The sequence below is a fragment of the Lactuca serriola genome, chromosome 4 (assembly GCF_051521515.1).
Source record: "Lactuca serriola cultivar US96UC23 chromosome 4, Lser_US96UC23_V15, whole genome shotgun sequence".
NCBI lineage: Eukaryota > Viridiplantae > Streptophyta > Magnoliopsida > Asterales > Asteraceae > Lactuca > Lactuca serriola.
The window spans coordinates 216,094,996-216,115,575 of NC_136411.1; the positions used below are offsets into that span (position 1 = coordinate 216,094,996).

The window sequence follows — 20,580 nt, forward strand, 5'->3', positions numbered from 1 at the left end:
TTTAATTAATTAATTAAAAGTTAATTAATAGATAAATATTAAATCTAGTTATTTGGTTGAGAAAAATAAGGAAATTATCTTATCCCCATATTTTCGAAATCTAGAAGGGATATGGATTAGGATTAAATTAATTGTTTAATTTAATTAGATAATCCTTACAATATTTAATTAATTAATTAAAAGTTAACTAATATATAAATATTAAATCTAGTTATTTGGTTGAGAAAAATAAGGAAATTATCATATCCCCATATTTTCGAAATCTAGAAGGGATATGGATTGGGATTAAATTAATTGTTTAATTTAATTAGATAATCCTTACAAGATTTAATTAATTAATTAAAAGTTAATTAATAGATAAATATTGAATCTAGTTATTTGGTTTATTTTAAATTTAAAATTAATGTCTTAATTTTCGAAATTTATATATAAACCTTAAAGTTTTAAAAAGTTTTAAACACACCTTATATATTATAATTAAAAGTTAAATATTATATATGTATAAGAATATGGGCAGTCAAATCGCTAGTATGTCTCATTCATGAAGCTAATCTATAAGGGGGTATAAGGAAACTGCCTATAAAATGGTAGTTGAATGGGTGTCCACTCTCACACACCGCTTCCTTGATTAGTGGAGGGTCGTTAGCAGAACGGATTTGATAGGACAACTACATCTCATTAAAAGTATAATGTTATTAAAGAAAGTACTAGAACATTATTTTACAAAAATCCCAACACTAGTTACTTTAGGAAAAATGTGAAAAGTATGCTAATCCATGAAATTGCACATTATGCTTTATTGATCGTTAGTGGAGCATGTGTGTTTAACCGGCACACTAAAAGGCACTAATAAAGAGTAGTAATGGGTATCTCATAATTGTCATTTTGATGAAGCGTGTGTGGTTTACCGACACATCAATAGTTAATGATAAAGACAATGAGGTTACCAAGCACATTTGCATGGTTATTCACATCTTGTTTGTGATCCTCGGCATCCCAGTCACAAATAGAAGAGCATAATCTGAGATTAAAACATGCCATTGAATAGTTTCAATGTATCTCAAAAGATCTAGGAGTTTCCAATACATTTAAAACTTAACCTTCTTTTTCATTTTTCATGGTGGAAATTGGTAAATCGTCATTTACCTACCTTCAAATATTCTGTAAATTAGATTACAGCATCCCTCTTCCAATTTGTGGAATGTTGTGTTGGATCCTAGCCTCGATGTTTCATTTGGGTGTTACATCAAGGATTCTTATCAACTAACTTGAATTTTCTCCCGTTTTGTAGATGTCTGAATCCAGTCATGGTCTTCCCAAATTCCATGGGACAAGTTTTCCAAATGAAGATGATGTTCCACGATTTGATCGAGGAACAAGAGATCATGCTTCACTTCCTCCACCTCCTCCAATTGTTCTCCCTAACCCACAAGTTCGAAGGCTTGACAAGTTCAAGCTCACTCAAGCCCTTTTGGCAAGTAAACACGAAGATGGGAAACCTGTGTGTACACACGTCTTAGAGATGAAGTCACACATTGATAGGTTAAGCATGTTTGGTGTCGAGATTTCAAGTGAGTTGGCTGTTGACTGGGCTCTTCAGTCACTTCCTGAATCATATAGTGAGTTCGTTAGAGAGTACTATATGATGGATCACGATGTGACCCTCATTGATCTCACCTATTTGCTCATCGTTGCTGAATCAGCAATGATTTGGCGTGCTGGTCAAGAAAATTTGTCTGGTGAATCAAACTCCCAAACTTCAATGGACATTGAAAATGATGACATTGGAGATCCAGAAAAGGTAAACTCTGAGATAGTTCCTTGTGTCATTCCAAAAAGGTCCACTTGCTTTTATTTCCAAGAGAAGGGGCATTGGAGACGAAGCTGCCCTATCTACCTGAGAGATCTAAGAGATGGGAGAGTCTAGTGTTATGACTCCTATTCAGGCAACAAATCCACTATCTAGCTCTTTTAAGTTCCTATTACAGATTCTTAATTCATGATGTGATAAGATTACATTTTGATGTTTTGTAGGATCGAAGAAAAAAGATGAAGCTTAAGGGAAGAAGTGAGCTCAATCAAATCTTGAAGAAATGGATTTCGATCGCATTGCTTGAAGATTGGATTCTTGAGCTACTACTTGGAGTTAGAATAGATTGCTAATAACATAGTTTTTCAATTGAACTGCATTGTAAGGACAAATTTTCCCGCAATAAAATAAATTTTTGATTTTATCTTATTTATTTATCTTTGCAATGGCATGTATGAAAAATTGATTATTAGCAATAATGGATTTGATTCTTAATTATGTTATTTGTGGAAATGTTGAGAATTTACCAAATAAGGAGAGTTTCTCATCGCCCAAGTTTCAATTGGATAGAAACTTGGAATCATGCAACTTGGTTGCGTGATGAATGAAAAACTTTCATATTTGGAAATTAGACTAATTCCTTAACAAAGTGTCAAGTGAAGGACTAGGAGATCGAGTACACTAGGTTGTGCGTTGATCAAGTCCACCACAAAATAGATAAGATATTTGTCATGATTTACTAAAGTTTGGTAAATATGATTATACTTATAAGATTAAGTGTAACTCTGAGTTGATTGAAAGAGTTTCAATGAATAGCAGACAGAATAAAGAAGAATCAAGTAGGCAGAAAGATAAAAGTTTCTCTATTCTAAGAAGAAGGAAGAGTACCTTTTATGATAAGTCTTAATGATTAGGAACCATATCTCAATTGATCCTCTAAGTGAGTATTAGTGCATTTGCATGTCTAAGAAGATGAATTGAGAATTGTGGAAATGGTTAAAATCAAGAAATCAATCATACTTTGTTCCAATATCAAGTCTTAGAGTTATATTCCAAGATTGTGAATTGAGTGACAGGTCTTAAGTAGGTTTATAACACTCATCAAATGTGGAGTTTGGAAAAGGCTTTCTTATTCTTGCACATTTGAAATTGGTAAGTTGTGATGTCTTGAATAAGACAAAGACCAACTAGGACCAATTATGTGAAGTGTTTTGTCTTGATAAGAACTACACTAACTATTGAATATTTGTTTTGTCTAGGAAAGGTTCCTGACAAGAGAATCATATATGTCAAGAGGTCAGTGGGAGTCTCAATTGTCTTGAAAAGTTTCAAGAACAAGTCAAGAATAAACCTTATCAATCATCACTAGCACACGACTTGAGGTTTACAACCTACCGTGTTGACATTATTTTGTTTCTGTGCCATTCCAATTGAGTTAATTATGTATGTGAGTTCTATGAGTTCTCATTTGAATGCATAAAGACAAAGCGCCTTGATCGATGGAAAGTACATTGATATGTAAGGATAAGTTGCTAAACTACTTGGAAGACATGGTGGGCACTCGTGTTACCATGAGGCAAGTAATCAGGATTAAGAAAGTTCAGTCCATATGAGTTTGGATTTGTCGCAAACTTTGGTTTTGGCAAATTCACATGGATAGGAACTCATACACCATAAAATCTAAGTGTCATTAGATTCCCTCCTTCATTAAAATGATTGTGAGGAAATGCTTTCACTAAGAAAGATTTTGAAGATAGCATTATGTAATTTGTATTTCTCAAATTCGATTATGATTACAACATCCCTCTTCATAGTTCGAATTATGGGAAATGGCAAATGGGTTTGAACATTTTTTGACTTATTCTATAAATGTTTAAACACACATATGGGTTATCTAAGGAAAGGTGTATGACTTCGAGAAGCTTAGATAAAGGCTTATTGAAGCATCTCGGTTTCAGAAATCTGAACATTGGAAAAGAAAGTCAATAAGTAATTGGTTTCTAGAAGTCCAGCTAATTTCTGAATACATGTCAAAGCTAGTGGGAGCATAAATGTTATGCTAGGATAGATATAATCATCATGTTAGTGGGAGCATGATTATTATTTGAAGTATTGCAAGTTGGCAATATTAATTATAGAAAAACAAAAGTTTCAATTTGCAAAGTTGCATGAGTTGAAAAGGTATTTTTGCTATAATTAAGGGAGAGAATATTATACTTCATTTCAAAAATCTAAAGCCTAGATTGAGAAATTTTAATAAAGTTAGTCAAAGGATACATAGTGTGTTCTTAAATTTTGATTATGATTACGGCATCCCTCTTCATAGTTCGAATTGTGAGAATGTGACACATAAAATATTATGGCAGAAGATTGATAAAGTATCGTATCTTTATGTGAGAACATTATGCATCGTGTCCCATACGCTTCGGGTATAGGATCGATTGCAAATGCTATAATATTTGACCATTATTAAATTTTCCAAATGTCTAGCACATTGAGAGGGAAAAAGGACTAGAATCGGTTTTGACTAAAATAATTAAACAACTATCAAAGAACGATCCAAAGTTCGCTGAGGATTGGTCGCTTGTAAGTAGTTGGAAGTATGGTATTGGATGGACCATATCAACATTATTATGAATAGATAAGATTCTATTAAGAATGAGTTGTCATATGGCAAATATGGAAATGTTTCCATATTGGGAGTTGGATGTTGAGAGTCTATGTCTAGATTAGAAACTTTTATGCAAGAAGGATGTTCAAAGGAATGTACTTTGAATGTGAGACTTCACGTCTATGGAATTGTCTTGTAACAATTTCCAATAGAATACCTTGTAATTTAATTGGTGACTTTTGTGCTATGACATTACGAAAGAATCAATGCATAAAATGTTAGAATCTGACATATTCTATAAGTGGTAATAATTTGGTATTCTTATACTAATAATAAGGATTGGGGATTGTGAGATGAATAGTTTTTCAGTTGATCTATTTCACAAAGTATGGACCATAGGAAACCAAAGTGTGAATGCTTGGAGCATGGGACAATTGTGGTTATAATTCAAGTAATAAGTTGATTTTCTGAAACAGTAAGCAATGAATAATGAGTAATCAATATGGTGTTTAAATAAAAGTGTTTTTATTTACGCTCAAAACTTTGGGGCCATATAGGATTAATATTATTATTGCGTTTCACTTTGCATGTTTTGACTTCCATAATAATAAGATTATTCAAACTCCATAGTCACTCGTACTTTTGGAAGTAAGTAGTGAATCAAGACTGTCATGAATAGGATTACAGATTGTCTAAGGATAGACATAGCAATAGAATTGCTGCAATGTTCATGAGTACTTAAAGAGTGAGATTTGAGTATTGGATAAACCCACGCTCAGAGTATTGCTTCATGGAATTCATCACGAGTAATACTGAGACGATAATATCTATGATCTTGAAACAGAGATATATGAGTTGTAATTTGCAAGTCGGCTATACATTGGTGATATGAAAATGCATCAGTAACTTGGTGTTATAAAATGTACTGTCATGTATTGTTTGATGAGTAAAAGATACAAGCATATGAGTTAATGTTTATTCGTTCCTTTTGCCCTCACCGGAAAAGCGATATCTGTGGGCCCCTCGATGATTTGGTGTTGACTTATGTGCTGGGCCAGCCAGGACTAAATTGATGTGTTCGATTAGAAGTCCTATATCATCACAAATCAAAAATCAGGAAACATAGATTTTGGACAAAGAGATTGATTGTATTCCATGTCTTATGTCTAGAGATATCTAGTAGAACGAAGGGTCATGTGATCACTTATCTTAGGACACGTAACTGACTGGGTCAGAGTTCGGCAGCAACTTTTGGAAGCTACAATTTGTTGGTCAAGTTTAGAAGTTATACTAGCAATTATAGTTACAGACTTATCCAAGTGGGAGACTGTTGGATTAGGTGTCTAAGCCCATAACTATAATTGGTATGTACTCGAATTGATAGCAGCACAGTCCTTTTGGGTTGCCCTCAAACCTAGCAACTGGACAAGGAAATTATGAAAGGAGAGATATTAATTTATTATGAGATTAATAAATTAATATAAATGATTTATTAATATGTTATGAAAATAATATATTAATTAGAAATCATAATATTTAATTAATAGTTAGCCAGAAATTAATCAGAATTAATTTTGGGGTTAAAAGTATTAATTATAAAGTGTAGGGACTAGTTTGCAATTATCAGATAGTTGAGTGGAAGGCTCCAGAACCTCTTTGGAAGGAGGTGGACGAAATCTATAGGGGAAACCCTAAGCATTTCGTCCAAGGGGGCTTGGATAAGGCCTTGGATTGTCTTAGGCCCCAAGTAAAGGAGTATTAGGGTTTTCCCTAAACCCTAGATCCCTCAGCTATATAAGGAGCCTCCCAGCTCCTAAATTTGGTCACTCCTACCTTGGAAGAAACCCTAGGCCGAAAACTGCATACTCCCTCCCTCTCTCTCCTTCTAGTTTCCTTCTTGCTAGTTCTTGGGTGTGATTCCATTAGAGGCATTACATTTGCGGTGCTAAGCTTCCAAGAAGATCAAGATCAAGATCAAGAGGATTGTCAATTGTTTGCTATAACAATTGAAAGGTGTGTAATTCCTAAACCCTATTTAGTTATTTTCGAATATATCCTCTCACCTCTAGGGTTCTTGTTTTGCAATTCAAAGTTATATGTTCAATAGTTAAAACATAGATCCAAAGTAGGTTGCATGTGAACTTAGGAATTGTTTTCTAGTTTATTTTTTTTATCTAAAACCCATCAAAACTTTCCAAAGTGGCGCGAGGATTTCCGAAGCAAAAAGAAAAGGTTCCAGAGCACATACATTCCGGAGCATATTAATTCTGGAGCCAAGGGCTCCCATGTGCGAAATCTCTCGGTTCCTCAAGAAGGTCCGAAGCTTCCTAAGGGTTTCCGAACTTGGTTTTCTCCTTCAAGTTTTCTCCTTTCTTTTTGGGTTGGCTTCGACCAAGGAACTTCATAGGGAGATTTGACAGAGATTAGTGATACTTGGAGAGATTTGGGAGAGATTCCACATACTTGGAGAGATTTCACATACTTGGAGAGATTTGGGAGAGATTTCACATATTTGGAGAAATTTGGGAGAGATTTCACATACTTTGAGAGATTTCGGAGAGATTTCACATACTTGGAGAAATTTGGGAGAGATTTCACATACTTGGAGAGATTTGGGAGAGATTTCACATACTTGGAGAGATTTTCCATAGAGGAAGATATTCCTTTTAATATAACCATGCATTGCTCCTTAGGAATCATAATGCAAATCTTATCGTTTGAGTTCAAGCCTCACAATGGTTGGGGCTCACATGAGGAGATAAAATCCTAGCCAAAAGTGCTAGTTGATTGCACGCATAAACGTAAACATATCATATCATAACATAACATTTATGGGTATCTTGGCGAAAACTTACTTGAGCTCGGCTGATTGCACGCATTACACACCTTGTTCCTTTCAAAGTTCTTTTCTCTTTTCAAATCCTTTTCAAAATTCTTTTTATAAAATGATTTTACTTTTGAAAATTTTCATACCAAGCCCTTAGTTTGAGTTCAGACACACCCGAGAGTGTTCCTGAATCCCTTAAACCAAGGCTCTGATACCAACTTGTAACATCCCAAAATTCAAGGCCAAAAATTTCATTTTTAATTAGGTTATTATAAAACCAACAGTATAAAAGCATCCATAATAATATCCCATGTCAAAACCAAAGTTTCAATAATCAAACAAGTTATCGAAAAATAATATCAGAGTGTAATCCCAAAGATCTCATGTGCGGAAGACATAGTGTGATGCGCTGCCATTGAACCAACTCCTTTCCTTTGAAAATGAAGTACCTGAAACCAAAACTAAAAATCGTAAGCACTAAGCTTAGTGAGTTCACCCATCATACCAAATACCATATAACAAACATACTGTCAGACAATTATGGGGTTCCCAACCTACCCATGTCAAGCAATTTTGTGGTGCTTGACCTACCCTGCCAGGCGATTCTAGGGTGCCTGAACTACCCATGTCAAGCAATACTGAGGTGCTTGACCTATCCTGCCAGGCAATTCTGGGGTGCCTAACCTACCCTCCAGTTTATCTCAACCGGCTACAGGGACTAATTCACCCCCTACCACTACCACATAACAACATAACAAAACAAACTGTCAGGCATATCTGGGGTGTCCGACCTACCCTTCGGTCCTTATGACCATACTTGGGGACTATTCCCCCTACTACTTACTATCACATAACATCATATCATGCTAGCACATAAACATATCAGGTAGTAGCAAACCTAGATGATTATCACAAAGACAATCATCTATCAAACAACTCTACTAGTGGGTCGGCATTGTAGCCTTAGACCCATTTCTACTGGAAGGTAACTAACCTCAATGTCATGCAGTAACTGAATTGTCCTCGATGCTGGGATCAACTGTAACGCCCGCAAATCTGGGCTAGTCAAATTAGAGGCAATAGGGGTCGAAAACGACTTTTCGACAAAAGATTATTTAGAATAAATAATCTTAACCAAGTTGTAGAGTATTTTACAAGGTTTTCGTACATATAAAGAACGCCGAAAACCGAGTTATAACGAAGAAGTTATGACCCGTTAAAGTTTCGCGACGGAACTGGCACGATACCGGGAAGCGTAAATAGTGAATTTAAGATAGAGCGAGATTTAGCCTTAGCGATCTAAACGAAAGTCGTAAAGATGTTAAACTAAGAACATCGATAAAAAGAACGCCCAAATCTGACTTCGTATGAGGAAGTTATGATTTTTCTAAGATTTAGCATAGCAGTGCACAGCCCGAAATCTGAATTTTAGATCGGTCGATTTTTAGCCGACGGGATCTAAATGAAAGTTGTAGTACTCATAAATACCAACGCGTGGATATAAAGAACGTCGATAATAGAGCTCGTATGCAAAAGTTATGGACGAAGCTTAGTCCCTACTTTTCGAGCGCGGCGAATTTGATACAGTTTTGTAAATCCGAGATAGAACGAGAATTAGCCAACGAGGTCTAAATGAGAGTTGAAGATCTCATTAATAGGAACTCAACGGTAAAAAGACAGACAAAAATGGAGCTCGTATGCAAAAGTTATGGACGAAGCTTAGTCCCTACTTTTCGAGCGCGGCGAATTTGATACAGTTTTGTAAATCCGAGATAGAATGAGAATTAGCCAACGAGGTCTAAATGAAAGTTGAAGATCTCATTAATAGGAACTCAACAGTAAAAAGACAGACAAAAACGGAGCTCGTATGCAAAAGTTACGGACGAAGCTTGGAGACTACTTTACTATACACTTCCTATAAATACAAGGGTGAACTCCTCATATTTTCTTCACACCATAAGCCTTTCTTTCTCTCTCTAACTTCTCTCTAGCCTCCCTAAACCCCTCCCAAGTCTACGGAACCTCCCTAGCACGAGAAGAGAGCCCCGGAGCGCCCGACGGCTCCGAGAAGAAAAGCTTTCGGCTCGGAAACGCTGCTCCAGCGAAGCCCGGTTTTTAATAAAAACCCGCTGTAAGTGAGCTACGCCTATAGTATATTTAATATAGATTTTATTTAATTATAGTAACATTGTTAGGACCTTAAAATAATTATTTAGGCTATTATTATGAGTTATATTGAGTGTTATTTAACGCTTATATAATAGTAATAATAGCTAGACTATTAAATTAGTCTCATCAAGCGTTAGACTAAACTCTAGTGGTAATGATACTAGGTTTCGTCAAGGGATAATTGTTTTAAGAGTAACGAAGTGTTGTCCGAGTGCCGACTCACCACCTTTCAGGTGAGTGCATAGTCCCTTTCATCTTACACATAGATATGAAGTATTTTATATAAACTACGTGCTATGTGTGCATATTATCTGAATACTTGCTGTCTATGTTGGTTGAACGTTTCACACATGTTTTAAAGGACTTAAACTGTATACGTATTTTATATATACGAAAATGTTGGGTATGAGATGGGTAGATGAATGATGAGAGATAGAAGATGACGTGAGTATACATTGGCAGCTATAGACTTAGTGCTTATGGGACAAACACCGGTAGCTATGGACTTAGTACCTTTTAGACGTTGGTAGCTATGGATTTAGTACCTGTTGGGAATTGGTAGCTATGGACTTAGTACCTATTAGTTAGACGCTGGTAGCTAAGGACTTAGTACCTGTAGGAATTGGTAGCTATGGACTTAGTACCTGTTGAACATTGGTAGCTATGGACTTAGTACCTATTAGATAAAGACTGGTAGCTATGGATTTAGTACCCGATGAATAGACTATAGCAGCTATGGAATTAGTGCTTTATGAACGAACATTGGCGGCTATGGATTTAGTGCCAGTCCTATAACCCTGGAAGTAAGGGACATCGGAATAAACGAATGCAGGATAGATGACTCTTAGGTTAAATCCTTAAAGAGTAAAGAAGATAATAGGGATGGGTAATTGGGTTGATTGTTTGATTGAACATAATAATTATATTATTGTGGGTTGAAAACCCTATGTACTCACCAGGTTTCCCAACCTGACCCACTCAGTTTATGTATATCACAGGTGACGAAGTGAAGTGACATTACACTGAGAGATTTAAAAGAGATGTAGATCACTAGTGTAAATCATTGTAAGTTCTGTTTATGCTTATGTTTCGGTATTAACGATGACATCCCAAACATATTAAAATGAAATAAATACGTTTCTTCGAAAATGTTTTAATAACGTATTTACCATGTTTTTCTGGGAACAAATTCCGCAACCTTTTTATAAAATGAAGTACTCTGATTTTTATAAAGCATAAACAAAATCGGTCTTTTCTGGCCATGATTTTGGGGATGTCACAGTTGGTATCAGAGCATTAGTTTAAGCGAACTAGGAATATGGATTTATTTCTAGACTTAAACTTAGAATGCTAAGCGATGATTGTGAGGTGTGAGCACTAGCTTATTTTAGGAATTGTGCCTAAAATGCTTTTATGTGCTAAATGTTTTGTGCATGATATGTTGTTAATTGTTCGGATCTATGGTCTGTTGCCGACCGGATCTGGAAACCTTATGTGTTTAGGATTCTAAACGTACGACTACGGTATTAGAACTAGCATGTAAACGTTTCGGAGTGATAAGGATGATTTAAACGTCAAGTAAAGGTCTAAATTCACCTTATTCGGTGTATAGATCGAGATGGTAAGGACCCGTAGCGGAAACGTAAACGCAAATGGGAACAGGAACCAACCCCCAGTGGTTCAGCAAATACATGTTGTAGAAGAAGTTGCGCCTGAGCCAGTCACCATGGCTGGAGTTCAAGCCATGATTCAGGCTATGTTGGCTGAACAAAGGGAAGAAATGAGACGGATGTTGAATAGGGACGAACCTACTATGCCCATTGAGCAACCCGAACTGATTCCCGAGCAATCTGAGGAAGGGAACTACAGCCGCCAAGTGAGTCAAGTTGGGACTCAAGGTGAGCAAAGGGATGGCCCAGAAGGGAGAAACAACAAGGATGGGCGGATGTACAAGAATTTCTTGGGTGCGAAACCCCCAAGTCTCTCAGGAAGCCCGAAGCCGGTTGAGATTATGGATTGGATCTCTGAGATGGAGATGGTGTTTGAGAGCTGCAGCTGTAACGAGAAACAGAAGACTGTCTTCGCTGTAAGACAACTGAAAACTGGAGTCTTGAGCTGGTGGAAGCTATTGGCAGATACGATGCCACGAGGAGAAGCCTTAAGGATGTCGTGGGAAGAGTTTTTGGAACAGTTGAAAATGCAGTACTGCTCAGAGGTAGATCTGATAGACCTAAACAACGAGTTTCAGAACCTGAAGAAAGGGAAGATGAGTGTTGATGAGTATGCCACCGCATTCACCGAGAGGATGAAGCTATTCCCCTACTTGGTGCCTACTGAACTCTCCAAGATTGATAGGTTTGCTAACGGACTGCCCACTGACTTTGGCCCAATGGTCAAAATGGCAACTACCTTGAAAGCAGCTGTTAGGGCAGCTAAGAACGTAGAGGCCCAGATAAGAGAAAAGGGTCTAGAAAAAGATAAGGCAGGAGAGAAGCGAAAGTTTGAGGGATCTTCGAGGTCGAACAAGGAAAGAAAATTCTCAAAACTTGGAGGAGCAGATGGAGGTGAAGCAAGATGGTGTGATAGATGCAAGAAGAAGCATGGTGGGAAGTGCAATGAAGAAGTGACTTGTTACAAGTGTGGGAGGACTGGCCACTATTCCAAAGACTGCACACATGATGATAAAGTATGCTACGGATGTGGAGGCAAGGGGCATATGTCCAGAGACTGCCCAAAGAAAAATAAAGCAGTAAGACCAGAAACGCCACCAAGGCCAAGGGCATTTCACATGATCCTCGACGAAGCAGAAAACCGTGCGAGGAATCACGGATGAGGACTTCATATCAGAAGAGCAAGTTATGTAGTAGCCATAGTATTTTATGATGTAGCCTAGTAGAGGCATAGTCTAGGGTGAACTTGAACACCTATGTAATCGTTTCAAGAATTAATATAAAACCTTCGTTTTGTTATCTGATGTGTCGAATGATTGTGTGATTTGCTGCATGGTGACTTGGGAAACTGCGAGACAATACTTGGGACGAGTATGAGTAGGTGTGAATGGTAGTAGAGGCCTATACTACCGGAAGCACAGGACTCACACTTGGATCAGGGAAAGTCACAAGGTTACCAAGAAGCTAGTAATTGATTTCGTTTTATTCAAGTGTGTTGTTACCATCGTTTCGGTAATGACTAAGAAGACTGTTGATATTACGACCCTAGTGGTCATATCGAATCGAGTCCGACTACGATGAGTATGTTGAGAACCAAGTTTGATGTAGCGTCTGACTTAAACCAAACGGTTGAAATCAAAGCGATCAATAGAATTATCGCACTCGTTGTTAAAGAAGTTGGTGGCTAGAAATGCCTAATGTTAAAGTGTGATTATATCACATTAGAACATGAAGGAAGGCATAGTCTGTTTTAGAATTTAACTCTAAGAGACCTAAGTCTAAGTGTTGCAACATACGATGATAGGTCATTAGAATATGACACATCGATCTATAGTAGTAATAAAAGAACTTATCTCAAGTCCATATCCAGCAAGGATCGAGATTGTGACTTGAAGGTCATAATTTGGAGTCTAACCTGAGGTAGAGAGCAGGTGCACGATCGAGTACTCTTACAGTCAATGAGTTTAAGAGATAGAATTGAAGGAATGTAGAAGTTATAAATATTACCTAGGATGAAGAGATGACGTATGGAGTCATTATACGATCATGTTTCGTTGATGATTCCGGGACGTAATCATCCTAAGGGGGAGATAATTGTAACGCCCGCAAATCTGGGCTAGTCAAATTAGAGGCAATAGGGGTCGAAAACGACTTTTCGACAAAAGATTATTTAGAATAAATAATCTTAACCAAGTTGTAGAGTATTTTACAAGGTTTTCGTACATATAAAGAACGCCGAAAACCGAGTTATAACGAAGAAGTTATGACCCGTTGAAGTTTCGCGACGGAACTGGCACGATACCGGGAAGCGTAAATAGTGAATTTAAGATAGAGCGAGATTTAGCCTTAGCGATCTAAACGAAAGTCGTAAAGATGTTAAACTAAGAACATCGATAAAAAGAACGCCCAAATCTGACTTCGTATGAGGAAGTTATGATTTTTCTAAGATTTAGCATAGCAGTGCACAGCCCGAAATCTGAATTTTAGATCGGTCGATTTTTAGCCGACGGGATCTAAATGAAAGTTGTAGTACTCATAAATACCAACGCGTGGATATAAAGAACGTCGATAATAGAGCTCGTATGCAAAAGTTATGGACGAAGCTTAGTCCCTACTTTTCGAGCGCGGCGAATTTGATACAGTTTTGTAAATCCGAGATAGAACGAGAATTAGCCAACGAGGTCTAAATGAGAGTTGAAGATCTCATTAATAGGAACTCAACGGTAAAAAGACAGACAAAAATGGAGCTCGTATGCAAAAGTTATGGACGAAGCTTAGTCCCTACTTTTCGAGCGCGGCGAATTTGATACAGTTTTGTAAATCCGAGATAGAATGAGAATTAGCCAACGAGGTCTAAATGAAAGTTGAAGATCTCATTAATAGGAACTCAACAGTAAAAAGACAGACAAAAACGGAGCTCGTATGCAAAAGTTACGGACGAAGCTTGGAGACTACTTTACTATACACTTCCTATAAATACAAGGGTGAACTCCTCATATTTTCTTCACACCATAAGCCTTTCTTTCTCTCTCTAACTTCTCTCTAGCCTCCCTAAACCCCTCCCAAGTCTACGGAACCTCCCTAGCACGAGAAGAGAGCCCCGGAGCGCCCGACGGCTCCGAGAAGAAAAGCTTTCGGCTCGGAAACGCTGCTCCAGCGAAGCCCGGTTTTTAATAAAAACCCGCTGTAAGTGAGCTACGCCTATAGTATATTTAATATAGATTTTATTTAATTATAGTAACATTGTTAGGACCTTAAAATAATTATTTAGGCTATTATTATGAGTTATATTGAGTGTTATTTAACGCTTATATAATAGTAATAATAGCTAGACTATTAAATTAGTCTCATCAAGCGTTAGACTAAACTCTAGTGGTAATGATACTAGGTTTCGTCAAGGGATAATTGTTTTAAGAGTAACGAAGTGTTGTCCGAGTGCCGACTCACCACCTTTCAGGTGAGTGCATAGTCCCTTTCATCTTACACATAGATATGAAGTATTTTATATAAACTACGTGCTATGTGTGCATATTATCTGAATACTTGCTGTCTATGTTGGTTGAACGTTTCACACATGTTTTAAAGGACTTAAACTGTATACGTATTTTATATATACGAAAATGTTGGGTATGAGATGGGTAGATGAATGATGAGAGATAGAAGATGACGTGAGTATACATTGGCAGCTATAGACTTAGTGCTTATGGGACAAACACCGGTAGCTATGGACTTAGTACCTTTTAGACGTTGGTAGCTATGGATTTAGTACCTGTTGGGAATTGGTAGCTATGGACTTAGTACCTATTAGTTAGACGCTGGTAGCTAAAGACTTAGTACCTGTAGGAATTGGTAGCTATGGACTTAGTACCTGTTGAACATTGGTAGCTATGGACTTAGTACCTATTAGATAAAGACTGGTAGCTATGGATTTAGTACCCGATGAATAGACTATAGCAGCTATGGAATTAGTGCTTTATGAACGAACATTGGCGGCTATGGATTTAGTGCCAGTCCTATAACCCTGGAAGTAAGGGACATCGGAATAAACGAATGCAGGATAGATGACTCTTAGGTTAAATCCTTAAAGAGTAAAGAAGATAATGGGGATGGGTAATTGGGTTGATTGTTTGATTGAACATAATAATTATATTATTGTGGGTTGAAAACCCTATGTACTCACCAGGTTTCCCAACCTGACCCACTCAGTTTATGTATATCACAAGTGACGAAGTGAAGTGACATTACACTGAGAGATTTAAAAGAGATGTAGATCACTAGTGTAAATCATTGTAAGTTCTGTTTATGCTTATGTTTCGGTATTAACGATGACATCCCAAACATATTAAAATGAAATAAATATGTTTCTTCGAAAATGTTTTAATAACGTATTTACCATGTTTTTCTGGGAACAAATTCCGCAACCTTTTTATAAAATGAAGTACTCTGATTTTTATAAAGCATAAACAAAATCGGTCTTTTCTGGCCATGATTTTGGGGATGTCACATCAACTCCTCTTAAGCTCCTACACATAACAACCTTCCTTTATCACCATTCCATACTCTTAACCCTTTCAAGGGTTAACTCGGGTCAAAGTCAAAGTCAAGGTCAACACCTTGGTCAAAGTCAACAATTGGTTGACTCAACTCACCGAGTTGATCCACCAACTCGTCAAGTTCCATAATCCTTAAAATGCTAAAAGCTTCAATCCTACTCGTCAAGTCTTTCAAGAACTCGTCGAGTTCTCCTTCATATATAATTAGGACCCTTGGCACACGACTTGACGAGTTTATCCTTTAACTTGTCGAGTCCGACTTCATACTAGTTGGGATGTTTAGTCCTTGACTCGCCGAGTTCTCCATGAACTCTTCGAGTTCTCCATGAACTCGTCGAGTTCTTCTTCATACAGTTGGGACATCGCCTTGAACTTGCCGAGTTTGTTCTTGAACTCGCCGAGTTCCATGATCTTCAAGTCCATAGACAAGCCCAACTTGTTGAGTCCTCTTTCAACTCAAGAAGTTGCTTAATATCAGAAAAGATTGGGGGAACTGCGACCTAACCCGCTGAGTCGTCCGAGCGACTCGTCAAGTCCTTCAATGACTAAATCCATACAGCTGATTTCAATCGGGCTTAACACATCTAAAATGTAGATCTTACCTCTTAGGGTCCATATTACACGTAAATTCACGAACTTTACGTCCATTCATAGGTCTTCAAGCTCAAAATACCCAAAAATGAAGTCTACAAGGTGCATGGGACTCCCATGGCCATAAAGTTGGCACCTTTATGCCATGGGAACCCTCAAAGGCTCAAGTTCTGAAGTTATAGCCTCATTGATACACACAATTCCGAAATGGCTTCATTAAGACTAAGAAAAGGTAGAAACTAGCCCTAAATAGAGATCCAAGAAATGAATGGTCAAGGTTGAAGCTTTTTACCTCAAACAAGCTGGAAATGTAGCATAATCTCTGGATCCACTTGTTTCTTCTAGAACCCCCAAGTTTTCTCTTCCTTCTCAAGCTTCAAAACCACCAAGAACACACAACAATGGCTCAAGAACACTCAAGGTGGGCTAGGGTTTCGTGAATGAGGTTTGAAGGTGATGAAGGCTATAATGGAGGCCATATAAGTTGTTTAAATAAGGTGTAAACTCTAAATTTAGGGTTTCAATCAGACATGTCTACTCGTCGAGTCGGGACTTCCGACTCGGCGAGTAGACTCTTCCACTTGCGTCCAATATGCGCATCTACTCGACGAGTTAGGGCCTCCAACTTGCCGAGTCCCAGTACAAACATGCAAAATTTCTTAATTGAAATACTACCGGGAACCGGACGTTACACATGTCCAACACTTACTTCTAAAAAATGATTTTTTTTGTGTAAACTCAATGCAATATGACAAACAAAACATGTGTGCTTTTATTTTAGAGTTGAAACACTAAGAAAATGCATTTCAAACTCTGAGATCCAAACATTTCTTAACTACATAAGAAACATTACAAAAACTAAAGAAAAAAAACTTACCAAAGCCAAAGTATATTATGGTATAATGGCATAAAATATTGTCATTTCCTTCAAAACCTAATGATTCTAAACATCTATGAGACATGGACACAAATTTTTTTTTTAAACATAAGGTGCAAATAAAAAGAGAATGCAATTTTCATATGTTTGAAATTTGAAACGTATATTATGGTATAATGGCATAAAATATTGTCATTTCCTTCAAAACCTAATGATTCTAAACATCTATGAGACATGGAGACATAATTTTTTTAAAACATAAGGTGCAAATAAAAAAAGAAGGCAATTTTCATATGTTTGAAATTTGAAACGGCTACATTTGAGATATAGTGGTAACTTCGATAAAATGCCACAATTAGAGAGTAATATGCCTATATTCTAGTATAATATATAGTATTTTGTGATAAAAAAAAATTAGCTAATGCCTTTTTTTGTTAAAAACTAAAAATTGTAATGACTTTTGTATTTATAGCAAAACTGCAAAATGAAAAACTACAAAGTTTAGGGACCAAACGTTTAGTTTAAAACAATAGAGGGATCATCTTGTAACCCACTCCAATCATGAATCCCGTGCTATTTACCATAAAGCAAGTCCGTACAACGTGTATAAATACCATCATCTCTTCTTCTCTGTGGAGTTTGGATATCTAGAAAAACAAAATCCTCAGATCCGATCAATTTTTCTGCAGATCTACACTCCAAATTCAATCGTCATGTCTTCAACATTCTCCGGCGATGAAACGGCTCCGTTCTTCGGCTTCCTCGGTGCCGCGGCAGCCCTGGTCTTCTCCTGTAAGTTACACCAATCATATAGATCCCTTAAATTCCTAAATTCATCCACCTAAATTCAACATCGGTTTGATCGTCGATTGTTAACATTGATCTAGTATTGTAGAGCTTATTCGTTCGTAATCAAATACGTAGTTAACCATCCGATATCATGATAGAATTGGATTTGAAAAGGCTAACAGAGAAACACGATCTACGATTCAACAAATTTCATTGGTTGTTTCTGTACAGGCATGGGGGCGGCATACGGGACAGCGAAAAGCGGCGTTGGTGTGGCGTCGATGGGAGTGATGAGGCCGGAGTTGGTGATGAAGTCGATTGTGCCGGTGGTTATGGCTGGAGTGTTAGGTATTTACGGGTTGATTATTGCTGTGATTATCAGTACCGGGATTAACCCAAAGGCCAAATCTTATTATCTCTTTGATGGATACGCTCATCTTTCCTCTGGTCTTGCTTGTGGCCTTGCTGGTCTTTCTGCTGGTATGGCTATCGGAATTGTTGGTGATGCTGGTGTTAGGTAAATCTTCTTGATCTTTATTTCTCAAGATCTGTTTATGTCTTTTTCATTGTGATTATGTTCGTATTTGACCCTTTTAGCTGTGATCGTTTTGAGTAAATATCTTCATGAGACTTATCACAAGTCATGACATACAAATTGGTGATTGTCCTAATTCTTTATATTTACATATGTACGTCCTCTTAACTAAAAAAAATTCATGCCATATCTGTTTATTTTCTGGTTGTCAGTTAGGACAAGCAAACTAGCATATGACATGATTAAGTTGCAAATTTGGGTTGGTTTCTAGATGGTCATTCATGGAATTTACTTTGAAAAACATTACAAAACATGTGGATTGAGCACATGTTTTTCATGATTAGTGACCTTATACATAAAGATTATTCAAATGAGTACACTTGTCTTTGCATTCTAATAAACTATGATATGAAACAAAGAAAGCATATCTTTAATAAGCATGTCATAAAATCATTTAACACATGTATCTCATGTAAATCACATTCATCATTCATCTGGTTTGCTTAGACTTTCATTTAGTTTCTTGCTTGTGTGACTCTTATATCTTCTACATCTTAGAAAGCATTTTAAACTTTATTAGTATCAGTATCAGTATCAGTAACAGTAACAGTATTATAATGTGTGTTGTAGGGCAAATGCACAACAACCAAAACTCTTTGTTGGGATGATTTTGATTTTGATTTTTGCTGAAGCTTTGGCTTTGTATGGTCTTATTGTTGGCATCATCCTTTCTTCTAGAGCTGGCCAATCAAGAGCAGACTAGAAGGATATACAGAGGTGGTGTGTCTGTGTTTCCATTATTATTAATTAATTAAAAGCAAGCATATGATTATTATCCACTTTGTAATTGTTGGTTTTGCTACAAACAAAACTAATTCTTTGGTGCCTGTCGTAGGTTTTAGACCAAATTCTAGCTCTCTTGTTATAATAAGATTCGTCTCTTTTTCGTATATTATTTTTCGATTTTGGACATGAAATAGATAATTTTGGAGATTTATCCCACATTTGTAATTTGTTGGTAACTCTTTTTTTATCATATGGTCTAGATTTTGGTTTTGTTGCACTTATTGTTTAAAGTTGTGATGACATTGCCTCCTTATAACTCTTATAAGGTGTCTTGGAAATGTTTTAACATCCCACAATACATTTTTTATGCTTTTTAGATCATTAAAACAATTTGATAAAATTGAACCATTTAGTATTCGTTCTCTTAATGGTTAAGATATTTTTTGGAGGTTTTTCATGTGTTCAAAGACTTGTTCAGAGAGGTTGTAGATGTATGGGTTAAGGAGGATTGTAGCGGTGTTGATCGGTAAATCGATAAAAGAAAATAGGGGCAACAAAATTTAAAATAATCATTGAAAGCACAATGTAGTTTTCTATAAAAATGAAATAGGAGGATTATAGAATTTAATATTAAGGGATATCTCCAGAAAAGTCCCGATATTTTAGGCAAATTTTTAATAAAGTCCTAAATTTTTTTTATTTTTTGAATAAAAAAGTCTTGATTTTTTCACCTTTTGAATAGAAAAACCCGAGAAATCGGCTAATTTATTCACTTTAGTCTTTTTTTACCTGTTCAGCAGGTTATGAGACCAAATTGTTAATTTTCGAAAATGAAGGGATTTTTTTGTAGATTTCGGCAAAATTTTTATATAATGTATAAACATATTTTTTAAATATCTATATCTATTTTAACACATTTTTGTATTTTTTTTATATTTTTATAAGTATATATTTACGTATTTTTATGTATTTTAAATGTATAAACGTATTTTTTTTACTTATTTATATGTATTTAAACCATTTTACATATTTTTTTATGTATTTTTATGTGTTATTTTTTATATATTATGTATTTATATGTATTATGTATTTTTACGTATTTATGTATTTTTTAAGTTTTTTATATAAGATGTTTATGTATTTTAAATGTATAAACGTATTTTTTACGTATTTACATCTATTTTTAAGTATTTTACATATTTTTCATACATTACGTATTTATGTATTCTTTTAAGTGTTTTATATAGATGTTTTTGTGTATTTATGTATTTTAAATGTATAGACGTATTGTTTTATATATTTATATGTATTTTTTAAAACTATTTTACATATTTATTGTGTTTTTTTTATGTATTATATATT

General features: G+C 36.1%; 1 protein-coding gene and 1 long non-coding RNA gene across 2 annotated transcripts; both read left to right on the forward strand.

The window, feature by feature from the left end:
• The first annotated feature begins 9,145 nt into the window (after positions 1-9,145).
• Positions 9,146-10,545, forward strand: LOC145100540 (uncharacterized). Its single transcript, XR_013705113.1, has 3 exons — positions 9,146-9,379; positions 9,582-9,650; positions 10,416-10,545. It is a non-coding gene; the product is annotated as an uncharacterized LOC145100540 (long non-coding RNA).
• Positions 10,546-17,706: 7,161 nt separating this feature from the next.
• LOC145103273 (V-type proton ATPase 16 kDa proteolipid subunit) lies at positions 17,707-19,495 on the forward strand. The gene is made up of 3 exons (XM_079040824.1): positions 17,707-17,900; positions 18,129-18,414; positions 19,063-19,495. Exons 1-3 carry the CDS (start codon positions 17,822-17,824, stop codon positions 19,193-19,195), a joined length of 498 nt encoding a protein of 165 aa, XP_078896950.1. The 5' UTR covers positions 17,707-17,821; the 3' UTR covers positions 19,196-19,495.
• The last annotated feature ends 1,085 nt before the right edge of the window (positions 19,496-20,580 follow it).

Bases quoted from the DNA above. Each gene is read 5' to 3' on its own strand.
- LOC145103273 (XM_079040824.1), top strand. From the start codon at position 17,822: ATGTCTTCAACATTCTCCGGCGATGAAACGGCTCCGTTCTTCGGCTTC. The intron at 17,901-18,128 runs GTAAGTTACACC...GTTTCTGTACAG, and splicing joins GGCAGCCCTGGTCTTCTCCT to GCATGGGGGCGGCATACGGG. The intron at 18,415-19,062 runs GTAAATCTTCTT...TGTGTGTTGTAG, and splicing joins GTTGGTGATGCTGGTGTTAG to GGCAAATGCACAACAACCAA.